This window comes from Sesamum indicum, linkage group LG9, assembly GCF_000512975.1.
Source record: "Sesamum indicum cultivar Zhongzhi No. 13 linkage group LG9, S_indicum_v1.0, whole genome shotgun sequence".
Taxonomy (NCBI): Eukaryota; Viridiplantae; Streptophyta; class Magnoliopsida; order Lamiales; family Pedaliaceae; genus Sesamum; species Sesamum indicum.
Window position 1 is genome coordinate 11,622,633 of NC_026153.1, and position 22,809 is coordinate 11,645,441.

The 22,809-nt window shown below is 33.9% G+C and overlaps 1 protein-coding gene across 13 annotated transcripts; it reads right to left on the minus strand.

Moving 5' to 3' along the window:
- Window positions 221-21,659, minus strand: LOC105171241 (pentatricopeptide repeat-containing protein At2g22070). 13 transcript variants are annotated; one of them, XM_011092283.2, is made up of 10 exons: window positions 21,295-21,659; window positions 20,900-20,952; window positions 20,691-20,796; window positions 15,804-18,458; window positions 15,351-15,435; window positions 15,092-15,148; window positions 14,796-14,971; window positions 14,215-14,303; window positions 9,259-9,374; window positions 221-1,015 (listed from the first exon to the last, which is right to left on the minus strand). In XM_011092283.2, the coding sequence occupies exon 4, from the start codon at window positions 18,313-18,315 to the stop codon at window positions 15,964-15,966; it is 2,352 nt and encodes a 783-aa protein (XP_011090585.1). In that variant the 5' UTR covers window positions 18,316-18,458; window positions 20,691-20,796; window positions 20,900-20,952; window positions 21,295-21,659; the 3' UTR covers window positions 221-1,015; window positions 9,259-9,374; window positions 14,215-14,303; window positions 14,796-14,971; window positions 15,092-15,148; window positions 15,351-15,435; window positions 15,804-15,963. The 13 variants fall into 13 exon arrangements, with proteins under 13 accessions (XP_011090585.1, XP_020552370.1, XP_011090582.1 ...); XM_011092280.2 differs by lacking the exon at window positions 221-1,015 and adding an exon at window positions 3,734-4,184; XM_011092289.2 differs by lacking the exon at window positions 221-1,015 and adding an exon at window positions 8,232-9,048.

Genomic DNA, 22,809 nt, shown 5'->3' on the forward strand with positions numbered 1-22,809 from the left:
GAAAATTGAGGACTATCCTCGAATTTCTTATCCAATTAGCGTAGTTGGTTCCATCAAATTTGTTTGCCTCAAGTATAGAGGTCAGTTGATTCTTAGACATCTACAATTAACATAAAAATACTTTTAGTAGATTATCATATAACCTTTACCACTGTTTTTTTTTTTTTTATATAAAAGCCCACAAGCGAAATTCTCCATGCCCCACTTTTACAATCCACATGAAAAATAACCTTGTGGGAGCTATCTAATATTATTCTCATCCTACGAGATCCCCACTATGCTGATGTAGATCTATGGTCAACCTAGGATTTGGCCAACGCAATTATAAGATATTTAACCCATTCACAAATAATGGGCCTGTAATACCTCTTCATTTTCTTGGACTTCCATCATGGGCTTCGTCCTTCGGGCCTCTTCTCCATGGATCCTCTATTGGCCAATCCATGGACCTCCATTACCTTGGGCTTGTTCCTTATCGTTTATTTATAAAATAAAATAACCTCCCACCTATCTACTCTCATTACAATTGAAGAATAAAAAAAAATTCAATGAAATATTGGGGGGAGTACATAAATAGGGAGAAAAGCAAGCTTTAAATAACAAGGCTAAAAAGCGAGAGGAATAAGTAAACAAGAGGCACGCAGGCCCCAACCCGACAAAAAATAAACCAAGTACAAGGACAATGGGCGTTGTGATCATAAGTCAATGGGTGTCTAATTTAGAAATCTTAGGCAAATTAATTTTAGGAAAAATCCAATCTCATCTCAAATTAAATCAACCAAAAATCAAATATTTTAGAAAAATATGTAAAAACCTAAAAAAATAATTTTTTTGAAAAAGTGGCGAAAAAACGGCCCAGCCATTCAGCCGTCTCAACCACCCGTGCATAGATGGTTGTGCGCACACGCATAGGTTTCCTTGCCTTAGCATCGTGTGCCTGCGATCAGTCCACTTTGTCGCCCGCATGCTATGCCTACACTAGCCTCTGTCTTCTGGTAGAGCGCTATAACAGTAACTGAAATAATTTTTTTTAGTCAGCATACAAAAATTAAAATAAATTTTGAAATCTACAAAAAATTCAATTTGCTAAAAAATCACAAAATTCATTTATTGCTAAAAAATCACAAAATTCATCCATAAACAATAGCAATTTAAACATGCAATTTTTCATAAATAATTATGAAAGTACGAAAGCAATAAACTATATGCTTTCTAGCCAATCTAATCATGTTGTACATGTTCAAAACACGTAAAACACATAGATCCATAGCCTTATACACCAATCCCGGCTCGATACCATTGAAAAAATGGATCGGCCTGATAACATGGCGGAAGTGCGGAAAAGCAAAAATAAAAGCAAGGATGGTGTTCAAGGCCATACCCTTGAACGTTCACTGGCTAGCGGTGTATTACAATCTAGAGGTAATATTATCTAGGCTATGGAGAAATGGAAAAAACCGATAGCAACAAATAAAAGAGAATACTTTTTTTGGTTTTTCACCTTCAATCAGCTACAAGCGTTGCTCCTCTTTGAACGATCATCCATGCAAGTTCCAACATAGGAACTCTCCAAAGGCATCCATACCACAGTGGGAATATGAAAATTTTTCTCGTGCTATCAAAAAATAAATCCGGAAAGAGGGATCGAAAAAGCTACATTATTTGTTAGCATATTTTTCGATCCACCTAGTTCTTGACTTGGTTCTAAACCAAAAAGAAGAGAGATGGAGAGGGATGGTGCGATGGATGAAATCAACAATTAGAAGAGGCACAAATCAGCTAGGGTTAAGAGTTTTGAGTGTTGGAAGAATGAAAATTATATTAGGAGTAAAAAGGAGAAAGACCTAGTCAACTTGGTGAGTTTTCTATCTCCACCAACTTTTCATAAACTCTCCTCTCCCCCTAAAATTCGAAAATCACCCTCAAAATTAAACCCTAGCAGCTATTTTTACTCTCTAAGTTGACTTAGACAAGTCAATCTGGGCTACGCTTGGTGTATTTGAATCGGACTTGATTAATTTGTCCAACAAATTAAATTGAGCCCAATAACTAATTCTGTTGGGCTTATTATTTAATTTAATTAAATAAAATGCCCAACTTAAAAAGTCCAAGTAAATATTTAATCCAGTTAAATATTCACAAGCCCAAAATACACTTAATTAATTAAAACCCACTTAATTAATTATGCCCAATCAACCATAATTAGTCCAACTAATTATTTCTAGCCCAATGCTAATTAATAAATCTAATCCACTAATTAGACAAGTCCATATACTAATCAATTAATGAATTCAATTCACTAATTAATTAGGTCAAGCCTCTACAATTAATCCAATTAATTTAAAGGTCAAATTCAAAATTCAATTAATATAATTAACTAAATTTTGGATCATCCATCCAATGGACGACTCCACATATATGATCCAATAATTAAATTAATTTTCCTCTTTCAAAATTAATTCCAAATTTATTCCATTACTTTTTAGTGATTAGTGTGCGACTCTTTAGGTTCACCCTCAACTAGACTTAAACATGTTACCACATAATTAATTAAAATAATTTAATTAGTTATTTTGTATTAACCTATAACCAGAAATAGCCAATTACCATGAGCAATCGTCTAACAACATCCTTGGCACTAGAGACTAGTTGAATAGTGGCGTGAACATCTAGTCTCTGAGTCCATACGGGCACGATCCTACTGTCATTCAACTTCTAGCCTTAATTTAGGATATGCAATTAGGCGTTGGCTCCCATCCTTAACTATGCATCTATGCTTCATACTCGAGATGTGTTTACTCTACTAATCGTCATAGGGAGTCCCTTCCCACTCAATCAATTGCTATGGCCATAAATTTAAATAGTCTAACCATCTTAGAGCGCAGGAGATCTCGTTATCATAATATTAATAGCGGACATATTCTTTCTTGGAATCCACTGTCCTCACTGCATACTACTACTACTACTACATTGGACAAGACTTATGATAACTATCTCATGACACAGTCACCGCTCGCTAGATCCAAGATATAGTCTTTGTATGCACGTAATTATCATGATTCCTCAAGTTTGAGAACTAATTCCGTACTATCATAATCGAAATTACTAATCATACGGACCAAGCCCTCAAGGCTATGAAAATTCTCATTAGTCAATTCAATCAGTTGACTACCTTACCAACAACTTACTAAAATTGCATAGACGACCTACATCTCCTGCTGACAAAACATGAATGCAATACTTTATACAAATTTCTATTGGACAGTCGATGTCCTGTCTCGAGGTTCTCAACTTGGAACGTTTTAGACTGTCGTTTAGAAGTTGGTTTCATTATTGTAAAACATATGTGCAACCAACTCCACGAATTAACCTTTCAGTCTGTGGGCATTTTGTTGCAATTTTGAAATGTCATACAATATAAGTAGTAAGAACAACAAAACACTAATGTCTTTTGATAAACTCTTATTATATTTGTCATTACAATATTATCTTGATAAAGATTGACGAATAGAAAACAACCAATTCAATTGGCTTCCTAGTCACCTATTCAAACACGTTAATATTTGTTCTTAGTTGTTTTTCAATCTACTGTAAGCTCTGTGTTAATAAGATTTCTGGACCGCGAACAACGACGAGTTTGTTATGTGAGTCATAGACAAGGTGCTAAAAAGAATTATATACTGATTGAGAAATATTCCTTAGCAATGATAGTGACAGCGAGAAAATTGAGACCTTATTGCCAGTTTCATTTCATGCTACAATTGTATTAACTAACCAACCCTTAAAGTACTATCAAAGCCGGATGCATCAAGGAGATTGATTAAATGGGTAGTGGAACTTGGAGAGTATCATATTGAATTTCAACCAAGAACTGCTATCAAAGCTTAAGTTCTCGCAGACTTTTTGGTAGAGATGAACAACCAAAGCAAAGAAATCAGTTGAGGAAAATGGCTTCTTCAAATAGACGGATCTTCAAATTCATATGAAGGGGGGCGAGTATTGTTCTGAGGAACCCAGAAGGTCTTGAATCTAAAAGTAGCCCTAAAAATAAATTTTACAGTCACTTACAATGACGTAGAGTATAAATTTCTTACTGCAAGAATGAGTCTAGCTTCCTAGTTAGGAGCCAAGCACTTGATCGCTTATGCAGATTCCCAGCTTGTGCCTCAACAGTTTAATGGAGTCTATGAATCAAAAGAAGCAAACATGGTAAGATACGTTGAGAAAGTAAGGGAACTTCGATGTAACTTTGTAAACTTTGCATTACATCAAGTCCGAGAGAAGAGAATTAAAGGGTTGATCCCTATTCAAAATTCACAAGCACATCTTTTGTAATAAAATCCAAGAAAATTACTTTACGTATGTCTAAAAAGTCAGAAGTGGAAAGGTTAGAAAAAGACCTACCAGCAAGTGGGTCAGAAAAAAGACCCTTAGGTGTTGAGGTTTGAAAAAGACTTTTGCATTGAAGAACCAGGCAAGGTCCGCAGTTATTGAATGTCCAGATTTTCGCAGATGCTTTGGAAGAATCGATGATCAAATTCCTCCAAGGGGAAGAACAAAGGATTAAAACCACAAACTACAAATGAGAATTTGATCATCAAAATTTATATCATTGGAGGCGAGCGATATAAAAGAATACATTCTGAGATTTTTATTGAAATGTTGGAACACGAATGAAACCATTTATGTGATGAGGGAGATACATGAAGGTGTTGCGGAGGAACAATTCAGGTGGGCGAGCACTAGCTCAGAAGATATTTCGGCAAGGATATTTTTGGAAACACCTTCAAAGATGCCTTGGAATCACCAAGAAATGTATAAGTTGTCAATTTCGAGCAAACATATGAAAGGGGCAAGCGAATTGCCTGGGAACGTGCTAGCGGAAGCGAGAGACGAGAAATAACAATGTAAAATTTAAAATGATCGTACCAAGGGGTGTACCTTTATTGTTCCCGGGCATTCAATGTAGATGAAAGTAAACAACAATAAAATATTCATATGAGGCTATGATTGAGAAACAAGAGGAGAAGCATAAATTTAAAATCAAAATTACCTCTTGAGAAATTCAGGCTTCCAAACGGCTACTCATGTTGAATCGTTCACCCAAGGTACTAACGTAGCAACCCTCTAAAGAAGATCCACACCACACTAGAATGAACAAGGCCTTGATCTCTTTGCTAGAAGAGATCAAGTCAAAATCTCATGTAGTGAGAAAAGGGGAGGGGCGGCCGGATGCTAGGAAGAGAGGCAGAGATTTTTATGTTTTGTATTGTGTAATTATTATTTTCTAAACAATTATACAATATATATATATATATATTACATAGATAAATAGTCATGTGTCTACATACATTCCATTCATCTACAAGGTAACCCTTCCATCTATATGGTATGATCCAATCATTCCATATAGAGAGGGTTCTAATTATAGCCAAGTTTGCACTTTTCAAAAGTACAATTTCTTGGTCAACTCTCATTCCATCAATTTGGTAGTGGGCCTTAATCAGTGGTCGAATTTATATGAAATAAATTCAAGGCCCAAAGAATTTTAGTTAAATTTAATTTAATAAAATTCAATTAATTAAGCCCAATAGGTATTTAATTCAATTAAATACTCAAGCCCGAAATGTCTCTGATTAATTAATAAATCCAATTCATTAATTAATAAAGACAAGCCCAACTCAAGTTAATCCAATTACTTTAATTTTGGGCTATCCATCTAATGAATTCCCAAATGTGAGTAATCCAATTACTTACACCTTGTGGACTTAATTCCAAATTAATTCCTTGTTCTTCCTTGATGATTTGTGCGGGACTCTTTAGGTTCACCTTTCAGCTAGACTTGGGCTAGTGCCCAATACTTCTGATTAATTAAATCCACTTTAATTAATCGTTCTTGATCAATCCTTGATCAAGAAAGCTTGGTCGTCTGGCAACGGTCTATGGCACTAGAGACTAGGTGAATATCCGTGTGAATATTTTGGCTTTCGTTCCATATAGGTATAATCCTTCCATCTACCGTCTCCCTACCTTAGTTTAGGATATGAAATTTGATGTCGGTTCTCATCTTGGACTAGGCATCTATACTTTAATACTTAAAATCGCGTTACCCTTAATTGCTCGACATAGGAACATCTTTTTTCTGTTCGACCAATCACTCTGGTCATAGGTTCATGTGGTGTAAATACGTCTCCAACTGCATAGGAGATACCTCCGTCATGTATTGACAGGAAACAGATCATCTTCTTGAATTTACAGTCCTTGCTACATATTCGCATTGCACTAGACAAAACTTATAATGATCGTATCTGTGACATAATCATGTCTCTCTAGATCCAAGATACAACCATCATATGCACGTGACTACCGTGGTTCCTCAAGTTTGAGAACTAATCCTGTACTATCGAAGCTAAAAATTCAAGTTATACCAACCAAGCCTCCAAGGCTTACGATCCCCATGAGTCAGTTCAGTCGATTTGATACCTAGCCAATCAATCCATTAAGATGGCATAGACGTCCCACATCTATCTCCAATGAAATATGGCACTCATCAAATGAATGTAACCCTTAGTGCAAATATGCATAGGACACTCGAGGTCCTTAACTTGAAGTGTCTCAAAACTAACCCTTCGGCAGTTAATTTCATGATCGCCATCTAATGCATAGTCTAACTACATAGTTGTCCAAATAATTTGTGGGCTTTGTTGTAATGTTTTAGAAAATATAAACATACAGAATGAGCACAACAAAGAAAAAAGCTAATAGCAAAGACTTATTTTATTCACTAAATAATAATATTATATAATATCGAGTATTGTCAAACTAGATTACATCCAGACCAAACTAATTGGCTTTTTGGTCATCTATCCAACAACATACCTCATGTACCTCCAACAAACTTGGTAAATATTCCAATAACTTATCCCTTTTATCAATGGGGAATAGAGATATTGGAACCTTTTCCTTTAGCAACGTGACAGAGAAAGTTAGCATTATGGTAGTCGAACATTTCACCAGGTGGATGGAGGCATAGGTTGTTGCAAGGATTAATGAGAATGAAATAATGAAATTCTTATGGGAAAAAATAGTTTGTCGCTTTGGAATACCAAGAGCTCTAATTGCAAACAATGAACCCAATCCCAATGAGAAAATGTGCAAAACTAGTGTAAAGAGATGAAGATTCAGCAGAATTTCACTTCAGTGGCTAATCCACCAGCCAATGGGCAAGTCAAGGTTAAATGGGATCATATTACAACATCTAAAAACTCATCTCAAAGGCCTCAAAGGAAACTGAGCAGATGAATTACCAGTGTATTATGGGCATACCGCACTACTCCAACGAATTCCACTGGTGAACCCCCATTTTGTATGGTATATAGATCAGAGGCAAGAGTTCAGATATATGCCTATGCACAACCCTAAATGGATTTGATTCTGCTACCTAAGAATCGTGAACTAGCTTACAAAGGTTTGCAAGTATAAGAAGCACATCAAGAAGATGTATGTTAAGAAGGTGAAACATAAGAGTTTTTCAAGTAGGAGATCTAGTGTTGAAAAGACTTGAAGCTTCCAAATATGTCGAAAAATTGAATCCAAAGTGGGAAATTCCCTTCAAAGTAATTAAGCTAGCCAAAAACGGAATGTCGTTTCCAAGTTTCATCAGGAAAAGATCTTCCAAGGCCATGGAATGCTCAGAATCTCAAAAGATTTTGTTCATAGTTTTACATGGCTTGAAGGTTGTATACAAAATCAAGTAATAAAGGAGGATTTCATAGAGAAGTGTTGCTATTTCCTAAGAATAAAGGTCTAAAAAGACCTCCAATATTAAAGGTTTGAAAAATACCTCAAATCTTGAATGTCTGAAAAAGGCGATGTCTGAGAAAGATCTCCAATCTTGAATGTCTAAAAAAGACAAAGGTATGAAAAAAGACCTCTAATCTTAAAGGATGAAAAAAACCTCCAATATTGAATATTTGGAAAAGACAAAGGTTTGAAAAAGACCTCCAATCTTGAATGAAAAAGACAATGGTCCCAAAAAGACCTTTGAACTTTGAAATTAGTTTGAAAAAGACCTATGAACCTGGAAGGTCCGAAAATGACCTTATTACTTAGAATATTATGGTTGAAAAGACCCAAAAAAAAAAAAGATACAAATTCATTCAATTAATTCAAAAGAAGATATGGCCACACAACCAACAGCATTCAAACATCCAGAATATTACAAACCAATGTTTTGAAAATGTTTATGGTGCACGGGTGCCTTCAAATATATTCATCAGAATTTAATCCACGGAAGGGGGAACATCCTCCCCAACACCCTTAATACCTGGCAACTTCCCCAGATCATAGATATTCTCCTTAAAAGATTCTTCATAGGGAACAAATGAAGGTATGGAAAGATCATCAGCATGAGCAACCTCCTAGCCCTGTGGCATATTAAGCTCTGTTGTATCCTCAAATACTATCTCTTTACTTCAGTCCTCTTGGAGAGCAAACGGATCAGGAATGATGTTGACTTCAGTAGGAATAGTAGGAGCAGTTGGAACCTCTAAAGATGACCCCACATGTGGCTTCCATTAAGGTTTCAACAGCTACTTTGACATCCTCATCGATGGGATCAATAGAAGGAGGAGGAAGCAGGGCATAAAACTCATCATTTATAGGGATTTCAGCCGCTGCAGAAAGAAATTGCAGTATTCATCTTTGGTCGGGTCCAGGAGGCCCACATCAAAGTCCTCTCTATAACGATTCAAGATTCGAGTTTGGGAAATACACTTGTTCTAGGTACTCATCAACTCCTCGCATACATTACCATCAATAATGGACTCAAAAATAGGGGACTGCATAAAAGCTTTGTCCCCTGGCAACATGCTATTCTCCACAACCTCTTATATTCATTAGTCAAATAAAACAACTCCTTACCATGATCAAGAGCATGATCAAGACCAATCAAACATCAATAAAAAACTCCAATTCATCCTTCCACTCCTTGTCTCTGGCCACGGACTCTCAGTAACTCTAATCCTGGGCAGACAACAGCTCACATTTCTTTTTGTTGAAAGGGAGCGGATCGACCCAAAAAAGCGGCGGAAGTGCAGTAAGGCGAAAAATAAAAGAAATTAATCGATGTCTAAGGGATGTACCCTAGAATGTTCTCTGGCTATCAGTGTATTAAAATGCAAGGATCATACAATCTAGGCTATGGAGAAGGGAAAACTGCAGCATAAAATAAATAGAAATTCCTTTTCTGGTTTTCACCTTGGATCGGCTACACGTGTTGCTCTCCTCCACTGGTGTTTGTCCACGAAAGACTCCAATAAAGGAGCCTTCTATATCGTCCACACCACATCAGGAATGTGAGATTTGTCCTCGTGCTAGTAAAAAATAAATACGAAGAGAGAAATTAGAAAAACTATTCTATTACTTGGTGTATTTTCCGATTTACCTAATTTTTTACTTGGTTCTAACATGATGAAATCGATACATACAGCAAGCAATTAATAGGAAGTTATGCATTTATTTTATGTGAGAAATAATTATGCTGATATGTAGTTTCTGGCTAAAGATAGTGAATAATCTTTCATTAATTGCAAGATACTTAAATGATGTGGGGTGTGTAACATTTTCTTCCGCCCAATCCACATTCCCCTTGTAGTGTGAACTCCTTTTCGACCAATTCTCACCTCAGGAAATTTACATATAGATCTCATTTTTAGACGTGCAATACAAGCCCCCTCTAAGTCGGGTCTTATATCAAGCACTCACACACAAATCCCACTTCTAAACATCAATAATTTGTATTTTTATACCACTTTGTTGCAAATGCCATACCATACAAAAGAGTGTAATAACCCTTTTTTAATCAGTGCGGAATGGGGGGCATGACATTTTTGTTCCTACAAGAGATGTGTAGACAACGTATTTTTCATTTCCATTGATACTTTTTGTGGAGCACTAAGGAAAACTATATATGTTTATATAAATATACCCTAAATACAAAATGTATAAACACAAAGGAAAAATTACATGCTACCTCTTTATGATATAGATCATATGCGAAACATCCTTTGTGATAAAAAAAATATTAAATTATCTCCTTATATTTTAAAAATTGAAACAAGTTATCCTCTTGAAGGGAGGTATGTAATTCGCACGCCCCACTTGAAACTGGGTATGGTTTTTTAAAAATAAATATTATTTGTTGTGTAATATTATATAAATAATTTATTGATAATTATAATGTCTGTAAATATTTATTAAAATGTAAAACTACTAATTTATATGAAATATATAATATTTTTTATAATATATACTTTTTTATTTAAAAACAATCCCAATGGGTCACCCCATCCCCTTCCCCCCTCAAATCCGTCGCCTCAATGCTCCATTCCCATCGCTGCCTCCACCCAATCGCTCGCGCCACCATGCTATCCCTAGCCACCATCGCAGCCCCTTGTTGCGCCCCCCTCCTCCCCCTTTCCAACTCCCACCTCGGCGTTGTCCCCCCTTCAAAACCAAGATCACCCAACCCTTAAAATCAGTCGCGTTGCCGCCAACAAAATCGGTCTCCCCTCCCCCGACCCCCACCCTCTCAATACCAGTTGTTGCTCCTCCCTTCCCCCATCCCTTTCGCCCGTCGTCGTGCCCAAACCACCACACCTTCCACTCCCCCTCGCTGCACCCACACCCCCTCCCCCAACTTCTTGTCGCGTGCTGTCGCCATCCCTCCGCCTTCAATCCCCGCCTCTCTTTGCGAGTATATAGAACTATAAGTATATATATAAATACATATAATACATTTTAGGATAAATTATAACGGCCTCCCTTAAAGTTTGTCATAATTACAGATGCTACCTAATTGTTTGAAAAATTACAAATACTCCCCTCAAATGGAAAATAATTATATAGCCCCTAAATAGTGAAGTAGACATTACTATTTTACCTTTGTTGAATCTTTTTAAAAAATAAAAAAAGTATTTGAAAAAATGTAAAAATTGAGGGTGGGTAAAATAATTTATCTAGAGAAAATATTAGTTCATAAAATATATAAAATTAGAATTTATAATTCAAAAAGTATTTGATCAGTTCATTACAAAAATTGGATGAAAACCTAACAGAATGAATTCGTTGTTAAACGGACGTCAAAATTAGGGGGTACTTGTAATTTTTAAAATAACAAAAAAGTACTTGTAATTATGTCAAATCTCAGATAATGTGGTTGTAATTTATCTTATATTTTAAATTAATATTTCCACACATATATATATTAATATTAGATAAAATATAATTCAAATTTAGATCGTTGATTTTAATTAAGTAAGATCTAAGTCATTCATCTACTAATTTTATTAATTCTTCTTTATTCGAACTGTTAATTTCTATGGTAGTTGTCTTTGTTGTTGTTAAAAAAAATAAATGCTAAATATATGTGAATCTCCATTTGCACTTTCCAGATAAGAAATCATCTTCATATTTGTTTAAAGGAATAAAGAATCAAATGCATATAAATATCTCATATTTTTTATTATTTCTGGATAAAATAATTATTTTTCTATTATTCACTATTTTTATGTATAGGCCACACTTTCATAGGTTATCGTTTAAAAATATTTGTTTTTACTATACCCTTTAAATAGATAATATCAACATATTTTTGAGAAAAAATTAATGCTTATTTTTTGCAAATTACATATAAAATATTATTATAATTCGTCAATTTTTCTGTCCGCAAGACATCTATGTGCTTTTGTAACTCGAAAGTATTCAATTTTGAGTATTTTTTATTATTAAGATCTGAATTGAGATCAAAGAAAGTTTTATAAAATTATTTAAAGATATAAAAACTAAATAAGAAAAATTATTTTTTTTCTTATTTTCTTTCCTCAGGAAAATCTTAAATCCGAATAGAGTTTAAAAGATTTAGAACAAAATATGCATATCATCTTTCTTTATTTTCTATTTTTTTTATTTTTGTGCTTTTTTTAGCATTATATTTATTGATAGATAAGCTTTACTAATTAATTGCAATAAAATTAATAATGTGATGGAGTTCAAATCCACTTAGCAATGGTATACTTACTATTGCCTCTACCCACTATTATAGTATTATTTTCAAACCGCATTTAGGCATACACAAAAACAAACTACTTCCACACTATACTTAAAACAACTGAAACAAGAACCCATCATATTTCTTCAGCAAGGAAAGAATATCACCAGCAAATATACCGCTAATATATAATTCACCCTCAGTTTAAAAATTTATTTTATGTAGTATCGGATACATATTGAAAATGAATACAGTTGAAATACACCTCAAAAATGTGTCGAAAATAGCATCTGAACGTCCAAAAATATAAAACTAATAAAAAAAGAGAGAATGCAGTGTCAGTCCCATACGTTTTCAAGCCGTGTCTTACACACTCTAGATATACTTACAATTTTTTTATAATTTTTAAAAATTTGGGTTGTTTTTCAATTAAAAAAAATGAACTTTAGGCTTATTTTTTTTTTAAAAAAAAATTATCACTCCTCTCACACTAAAACTTTTCTTATCAAATTACCAAAAAATCAAAAGGTGATCCTCATGATTTAACTAATTTGAATAATTATAATTTTTCAATGCACAGCGTTTTAAATTAAACTAGTTATATATATATATATACATATATATATATATATTTTAAGCCACAATTGGTTGAGAACTTAGAGGTAAGATATGCTTATTTTTATATTTTCTCTTAATATTACATATCTTAATTGCATGAGAAATTAAGAATATACATAATAATAAAAATAAATATTATAGATATAAGGGTCGTGTCGTGTCCTAAATTTTTGAAATAATTATACTCCCCTCTCCTAAGATTTGATTTAATTACACATATACTTCCTGTGATTTGAGAGATTGCATCTAGCACTCCTAAACTTTGCTTCCGTCTGACAAATAAACTCCTCTTTTAGTCAAAATTCATTAAATTTGCTGATATTAACGAAAAAAACAACCGAGTGAAAATTGATATTTACCTCAATTGATTGATTACTAACTTATTGCAGATCAAACAATTTTTTTCGGACTAAACCACCCTTATAACAATAAAAATATACCTCCTCATATGCGTTAATGTGCGAAAACGTATGAAGGTAATTTGGTCATAAAAAGATTTATTAAACCTACAATAATCAGTAATAAGTCAATTAAGAGTTAATTTAAATTTTTTCTAATTTTTTTGTTAATATCACCAAATTCTGTAGATTTTGACTAATTACGGAACTAATTTGTTAGACGGAAGCAAACTTCAGAGGTGTTACATATAATTTTTTAAATCACAGGTGATCTACGTATAATTATACCAAATCTCAGGAAAGAGAGTGTAATTATACCTATTTTTATTTTAAATTTTTTCTGTTGCTGCACTCGCATCGCATTATATCCGTATCCATGCATCAAACCGACTAACCAGTAACATTTTTTCAGCAAGAAACAGATTCGCCAGAAAATATACACAAATAAATAGACCAGGTTGCAACAGATTCATCTCAAGACCAAATAAATCATGTTTCGTCAATATTTCAACAAGGGCAATTACAATCTTCAACAATTATTTTCCTAGAGAAACTACACAACTGTAAGTGCTGAATTCACTACAAAATAGCATCTCCAAATGTTTCTATTGCCTGAAGCTCGAACTCCATTAAGAATCATACTGTGGACACGCAACTAACACCATATTGTTTAGGTTAATTATACTTAAATTCCTTCTAAAAATATGGAATTATACTTTCTTTCAAAAAGAATTTGAAATTATACTTAAACCCCCTGTAAAAATTCATTGTTTATACTTGTCCCCTTTTCGTTAGGGTTTGGACAAAAAATGTTGACGTTAGCAAAAATATTACACAAATTTTTAATTTTACCCCTAATTTAATATTTCCATGTAAAAATTTTGGGAAAAATATAATGATGTTAACTACATATATATATATATATTATATTCATCCTTTTATAAGTACAAAAATATATATGAGATTGTTAAATGAGGGGTACAATTAAAAATTTATATAATATATTTTGTTAACGTCAGTATTTTTCGTCCAAATCCTAATAGAAATGAGTTGGAGAATTTTCGGTAGGAGTATAAATATAGTTTCAAAACTTTTTGGGGGGAAAATCTAATTTTCCAGCATTTTTGGCGGGGTTTAAGTGTAACTAACCATATCTTCCAATAGAGAACAGACCACAACAGATCCTCCCCATGCAACAGAGATTCATAGCCATAACTGAACAAAAACGAAAGTAGAACCTGGCATATCAATAATCAAACAATCAACAGGTAGTATTGCTAGTAAATATTCACAAGTGTTCAAACATCATACCCAAAGTAAATTTGTAGAAAATTTTGTTTTTTCCTCTAAATAGCAGGGACAAAAGCATGCATGAACCCAGCAAGAATTTCAAGAAAACCCCGGGCCAAAAGCCATAAACAGTAAACCTCAGCAAGAATTTACTCATCAAATCAAGGTGTTTCCTACTAAACAAATTGAAGCCATAAACATTACGCCACGGCCAAAACCCCCCACATTTTTCTGTCAACACTTCCACCCCAATTCCACCAGATTTCCAATGATCCACCAACAATAGAGTAAGCTTTCAATGGTCAAACATAAGAAAACCAACAGAAATCGTACAAACATAACAATTTCGCCTCAAATTGCAACCCTAAAATCCAAATCGGCCAACACTCATCATCACAAACAACGCAAAAAACACCGGAAAAATGGGTTTCAAAACATACCTTGTGTCATTTGGGAGTGGGGAAGATGGATAGAGAAGAAAACAAGTAATCGTCTGCAACAGCCATTTTTTTCTCCTCGGTGAACAGTGCCAATTGAGTAGCGTTTTCCCACAAGCAAGCACACCCTTAGCATTTCATTTTGTGTCTCAAAAATGGTCAGCTTGGACAGCTGAGCACTGCCAAAGTGAGCAAGCAGGTTTAATGAATCTTGACGAACTGATGTTCCTAATTGCGACCAGCTATGTTACGAAAAAACTTCAGCTCATGGTATACCTAATGAGAACAGAGAACCATACCGAGGATTTGGGACATCAGAAAAGTCTATTTGCATGTGTTGCATCCAGATAAACAGCCTGCGCAACCAGTAATGAATTTTCAACGAGAGCTAGACTAGAGATGATGTTGCATATAAACAAGTTCAGCAATGCATTATATTTTTGAAAGTTCAGATGAATCAAGACCTATATAACAAAAGGAACCTTAAAAAAGATGAGTGTATAATGTTGCGGCAAATAAAGGAAAGCAGATTAAATTCAGGTGATGAGTAATACTGACCAATGTTAAGCATTATGATCCCCGTAGTGTGTGAATAGCGCTTTCCCTTGAGATGACTTCCAATCGACCCTGTAGGCAGGCATTCCTAAAGATATAGAAAGGAAACATCTTAATCAAGCAACTAACTCGGCTGAATATTGCAGATGTTTCAATCTCAGAAAAAGCATTCGACCACATTTGCTCACAAAATCCCGGTTGTGTCGCATTCTAACGAATCTTTCGATAATTTGTAAGAAACTCTTTCTTTATTAAATTAGAAGACAAGAACAAAACAGAAAGAAATGAAGAAAAATAATAAAGTTGATTATCATACGTATCTTTCATGTAGAAAGATGAATAAGTCCATTTATTTAGTTCTACATTCCTTGGACTTATTCTATATACTCACTTAGATATATAGATACAACCCAAAATCTTGATTAAGGAAAACACCACCCAATTTAATGCATGTACCTACAGGCCTTCCAATTCTTGGCAAGTTGGGCATCAGGAGAAACTGTTGGCTATCGTGATAAATGTTGCATAAATATGCTCCCCATGTAGGCAACCTTGTCCAGCCACAATCAGATCTTTTTCCAACCCAAATTTGTCTAGGAGTACTTTTCACCAATGCTTACCAATAATCCCGGCAAGAACACAAGCCATCCTTGAAATGGTGGAAACGTGTAGCATCTCTAACAATGATTTCCCTATTAACCAATTTAGAGATAAATTTGATGGCAGAATGACAATCATTACAAACTCTAAGGTTCTTCATGATCCTTAGAGTACTGTTGTCTGGAGTATTCATTAATGCAAACGCAATGGCGAGTTTCTCACTGTGATGCTTGAGAATTTGCTCTTTCAATTCTAGATCAAGATCATGTAATACTGAAGCAGTGTCTGGAACAAAACCCATCTTTTTAATCTCCTCCCAGATTTTGGCGATCATCTGATAGATTGCATCTCTGTGTGGATGAAGTGCATCATCTGCACCAAAGACATGGACTTCACTCTTTATTTGCAACCAACTGATTCCTTGCTCTTTCTTCACCTGTCTATCTTTCATCCACTTTCTAATTTTGGCAGCCTCCTCCCATTTCCCACAAGCTGAATAGACATTTGCAAGAGCCGAATAGGCCCCACTATTGTCAGGTTCAATTGAAAGCATTCTTTCTGCTGCAATTGCTGCGAGTTCCACATTTTTGTGGGCTTTACAAGAAGCTAAAAGCGACCCCCAAGCAATAACATCTGGTTCAACTGACATGGTCTTTATAAAATCTTGTGCTTCCCCTAACAACCCTGCACGACCAAACAGGTCAATCATGCAAGCACAATGGCTTGATGTGGGTTCAATTCCGTGCACATCTTTCATCATTTTAAAGTATCTGCGACCTTTTTCCACTAGTCCCACGTGGGTACAGGCTGAGAGAACACCCACATAAGTTATATGGTCTGGCGTAATCCCTAATGTCAACATGTTTTCAAACAATTGTAATGCCTCCTCTCCAAATCCATGCTGTGCTAAAGCCATGATCATGGAAGTCCAGGAGACTGAATCTCTTCTCTGTTGAATTAGAATGAATACTTTTCTGGCAAAGTTGATACTACCAGCCTTCGCATACATGTTAATTAATGCATTGCTCACAGAAACAGATGATGCTTCCCCCAACTTTATGGCAATTGCGTGGATTTGTTGACCATGATTTATTGAAGCCAAACTCGAACTGACACTTAGCATAGCTGCAAGGGTATAACTGTTAGGCACCGGGCCATCTTTGATCATGGATCTGAAGAGCTCCATTGCATCATTATTGAGGCCATTCTGTGCATATCCAACAACCATAGCTGTCCATGCAACCACATCACGCTCCTGCAATGAGTCAAAAATCTGCCTGGCTGGATTTATATCTCCAAGCTTGATGAATCCATCTAATAAAGCTGTAAACGCTATAATATTAAGTGTAGATGTTCCACATTTCTGCAACAATCTTTGAGCTATTTCAAGACCACCACACTTTGAGTACATAGAGATCAACGCGTTCCCAACTGCTCCTGAAGTATCAAATTCAGTTCTAATGATATAAGCATGAATTTGTTTCCCAATTTCTATGTCCTCAAGATTTGCACAAGAAGACAATACACTGGCCAGAGTGTATCTATCAGGTCTTAGTTTAGACTCCTTGAGCATTTCTGAAAACAAGTTCAGTGCTTTGGCATCAAAACCACACTGATTATAACCTGCAATCATTGAATTCCAAGAAATAACATCACGTTCTTTCATTTCCTCAAATTGAGCCAATGCACGCTCTACCTGACCAGTCAGCATATGCAGTGAGATAACTGCATTCCAAGTTGAAACATTCTTCAACTTCATCCTATTAAGCACAGCCACTGCTGTCCCAACATCACCCACCTTTGCGTACATATTCACTAAAGAATTCGCTACAGACACGTAGCCAGAGAGGCCAAGTTTAACAACAAATGAGTGAACCTTCCTACCTACATCCAACGCCTCAATTGCTGCACAAGAGGCAAGAACGTTAGTAAGTGTGTATTCAGTAGGCACAACTTTACACTTCATCATCTCCAGGAACATCCGAAAAGCTACCCCAAAACGGCCCATTTGATTATACCCCACAATCATCGCCGTCCAAGAAACAGAGTCGGGTTCAGGCACTTCATTGAAGATACAAAGCGCTTCTCGTATCATACCCTGCTTTGCACAGGCAGACAAGAGAGTGTTATATGAAGATACATTCTTAACAGACATCCCATCGAACACGCGGCGAGCATCAGAAACAAACCCTGTCTTAGCATACGCATTCATAAGATTATTCATCAAGAAAACCCCCAGGTGAAGCCCAGATTTGACTATACGGGCGTGGATTGGTTTGATGGCAGAAAGGCTTTTGGTTTTGAGACTTGTTTGCAGAATGGATGCATACAAATCCACCTGCGACGTGGGAGGTGGTGGATTTTGCATTGCTATGGGTCACGAACAGGCAATATAACTTGAATCCCGTCGCTCGACCTATCTGAGTTGTTCTTTTCATCAATCTTCTTTGAAAGGAAAAACTCTAATCGTCCTGAAGAAGAATGGTGGCCAGAACGGCAGCGGCTTTTGTTCTTGCAAGTCGAAATTCAAATAATTAATAGAAGAAAAAAGCAAATTATACATTAAAGCCCAATCATATTAAAAATCTTTTTGTCCTTCAAAATAATAAGTTTTGTGTTATATATAGACTTTATGTTTGTTTGTGTGTATTAATTTGAAATTCTAATTTAGTGAGAAATGCATCAAGAATGATTCATTATTATTTTTAAGGAAAAATGCAATTTACCCCCCAAAAACAAAACTCTGTGAAAAATAATTAACAAATTATCCCCTTTATTTAAAAGATGAAGCAAATTATTCTTCCATCTAAACCAAACCATTGATAAGGGTAATTTATTACATTTTTCAAAATATAGAGGATTAATTTACTAATTTTCTTTTTTACAAGAGAATTTTTACTCATTTCACATATCACGCATTAATCTTTTTATTTTATCAACTTATTTATCAGAAACTACATTAAAATGATTTCAGGTTAAATTTTTGCGCCCCATGTTGTCCTCGTCAACTAAATATGTGCCATCTCAAGCAAATTTACCCAACAAACTTTCCAGGTGAATTCATGACGGGTCAGTAACTTCTTTTGTATCAATCTATATTTATATCATATATAGGGTGAATAACAATTTATTCCCCTGTCATATTGAAAATGAGCATATTATCCCCTTATGAAAAAAATATCGCAATTTATCCCCCTGTACTTTTTAAAATGAATTGCTTCATTTTAAAAAGCATAGGAAGGTAAATTATTATATTTTAAAAAATATAGGAAGGTAAATCGCTATTTATTTTTTCATAAAGAGGTAATCTCATTTGTGATATCACAAGGGGTTGGTTGCATTTTCCCCTTTATATTATATATAAGTAATAAAAGTGAAACAAATTTGAAATATGCAATAATTTAAATGGTGATTTTTTGTGACAAATATAAGGATGAAAGTAATATTACGAGAATATTAGAATCTAAAAAAGTTTAACCGAAGATAATTGACAACAAAAATAAGTAAAATTATCAATTTTTTATATAATCTCATAATGGATATGGGGATGATAAATAAATATCGTAAAGCTAATTATAAAATTTTAAAGTCCTTGCAATAAGTAAACAAAAGTTAAAATGTAAAATATCAACCTTTTTGCATTAAATAGAAATTCATAAATTTCATACAAAAAAAAAAGTTATATATCCAGGTGAAAATTTTTGTACACGATTAATTAGTTTCATGATCCTATTATAACTACATGTTTCTTTTATCATAGATGTGGTGAAATTTTATCCAACGGGACCTACCCGGTGCTTATGGAAATTCAAGACCAATTTCTGGGTTCATTATATTTTTATTTAATTGAATAATAATATAATCATTCTAATATACACTTTTTGTAATGATAAATATTATATCTTGAAATAGTAAAAATATTTCTCCCCTTAGCTTACAAGAAATGAATAATAATTCTTATGTCCTGATCCCTAATAAATTTTAGTTGACGCCACTACAAAAAAAATGAGTTATTCTGTAGCTAATTACCATAGTCCATAGCCAAAAGTGAAAAAATCGTAGTGGATACAACATCCATTAAATGCTTGGTGAACATCTTCATTTCTTAATTTAAATCAATAAGAATATGGTATAAATGTTTCAAAGAGATCTTTTAATGTCACTTTTAGAGATGATAAAGTAAATGTAGGCATAACACAATTTCAATAGAAGATGAAAAATTTATAGTAAAAGAATGAAGTGCATCAATATATCTCTATGTGATTTTAAACATAGATATGGTAGATATATATTACACATACTATAGAACATCAATGGGAACAAAAAGACAAAATATGCGAAAATAATAGAGGCACGTTCTTCATTCTCAAAATAAATATTATTATATGTAGAAAATTCTATCGAAGAGTTACAATATTTTTCATACTAGTAAGATTGCTCTAAAGGAAACATTAAAATTTTACCAAATGATTTTGATTACAAGTGATCGTTTCATGATTAGGTTACCGGTTCAAGTTCGTCTATTGCGTGGAGCACATCATATATGACTTTCTAATTTTTATACGTATATGATTTTTCAATCATTGATCAAAGATACCCGAGGCTTCTCAATTAGGATATATATATATATATAAATTAATCCCTTCAATGCTACAAGTAAGGAAATTAATAAAAAGACAAGTACAAGTTGAATTTCCAGTATATGTGATGTATGCAGTCAAACAACATGCTATCATTACTTACTTGTCCCTATTTGCAGCAGCCTTCTTGCAAACTTCTTGTACTGTTTCCTTGTTGTTTACAAGAACTACAAGACTCTGAGATTTCTTTCTAACATTGTTTCCCTGGTCTTTTCCAATAGAATCATGAAGAACAAACGGCACCAGATTCAGCATTTGGTCAAGAAATTAAAAAAACGATTCCTTAATAGGGATATCGTTGTACTACAATACCTTAAAAGAAATCAATTGAATCTTGCTGCATTTGTATGAGGGAGCTTCGACATCTATATAAAAATTAAAGAAGTCCATATCTCAAATTATGGAAAACAAACCTTGTACACATGCCGCCAAACAAAATTCACACAAGATATGATCATTCAAAGAAATATCCAGGTAAAGACGAAAATCTTACTCGACAATATTACTCCAAGACATAGACGAAAAAAACAATGTTTTAATAAAATTACATAGAACATTCAAGACATATACATAGCGTTAGACAAGAGTTAAAAATTGGATATTTAGAGTTGCAATGGGATATAATTTTCGACATCTAAACACGCCGTAGCTATAAATTCAAACCAGAAAAAATAAGTGGATAATAAAAAACATTTCTGCAAACTTACCAGACAGATGCTACTTTCTCAAAATCCCAGTTCAATTAACAATGTAGAGATTATTCCATCAGAAAAAAGATCCAACTAAAATAGACTGAGGTAAAAACTGAGATTCCATTAGAATTCACAACTGACAGGGGCGGCGGAACAGAGAAGAAAGACGCGGCGGAAGGAGAGGGAGAAGGGGGAGGGAAAAAGAGAGACGAGAGAGTGGGGGGAAGGAGCTCGGCGACGGCAGACGCGCCGAGGAGAGAAGAGAGATTAAGGAGCGGCGGATAGAGGCGGCAGAACGACAGAAGAGGGGGAGAGGGAGAGGAAAAGTGGGGAAGGGCGGAGAGAATGAGATAACACAGAAAGAGAATGAGGAGGAAAAGTAGAAAAAGTGGCTTTCGAAAATAAATTAAAAAGAGAGGAGGAATTTGAGGGCAAATTTGGAGCTTAATTTTTATTAAATTTAGTAAATTTATATTTATTATTTTAATTAATTATTTTATATAATTATTTTATCTTAAAAAATAAAAAATAATAATTGTAATAAAATAGATGACGAGAATAAAATGAGGTACATAGTGTAAAATTAATAATCTAAATCATCAATGTTCAAGTGCTTCTTCGATCATTCGTTTTATTTCAAAATTATCTTTCTCCCCTTCATCACTACTACATTTTTTATTATCTGATTCGAGTTACATGCGCTATCATTTAGAGGTTAAATTTAATTTTTTATAATAATAATTGAAATAATATTCGACCTCATCCTCCTTCTGTTTGTCGTGCAAATCAAAAAGTTATTGTCCAGTATTAGATGCTGATGATCCATATGTGAGGCTCACCATGAGATGATTAATTGTAATATATTTTTCGCAAAATATTTTCTTAAGAAATCATATGTCACCTTATTTACTTTCAATAAATTCTCGGTTTACTTCATTTTCGATTTTCAATTGTTGAATAATTTCAAAAAATATTTATTTATTTGTTAGTGAATACATAAATAAGTAACGCATATTTCTTTATATATTACATAGATTTAAAAGTATATTTTTGTAGTTTTATAAATTATTGAAAATACAAATATATTTTTTTTTAAAAAAGATATGAGGAAAAATTTTAAAAAATGGTGTCAGCATTTACAAACAAAACAAATTTTATTTCTAAAATTTCTAGATTTATTGTGGCCACTGTTATTTTTACAAACTTTACTTTTATTGTGACAATTCAAAATATTATTTCAAGAAAAACAGTTCATTTGCCGCCATTAGTTCTATTCAAGTTATCTTTTACTTCGCGTAACGAATATTTTTCTTTTTGTTATGAAAAATTATTTTTTGTAAGAAAATTCATTTTCTTGTAACGAATTCATACAATTCTTACTAAAATTCAACTCTATTATAGCAATCACTACCCTTTGTTACAAAAAATTGGTTATTGTAACAATTTGAGCATTCTTTACAATTATTTTGTTATCTAAAATATTTTTTCTTGTAGTGTGATGGCGCATGTTCACAATTATTTGGATTGGTT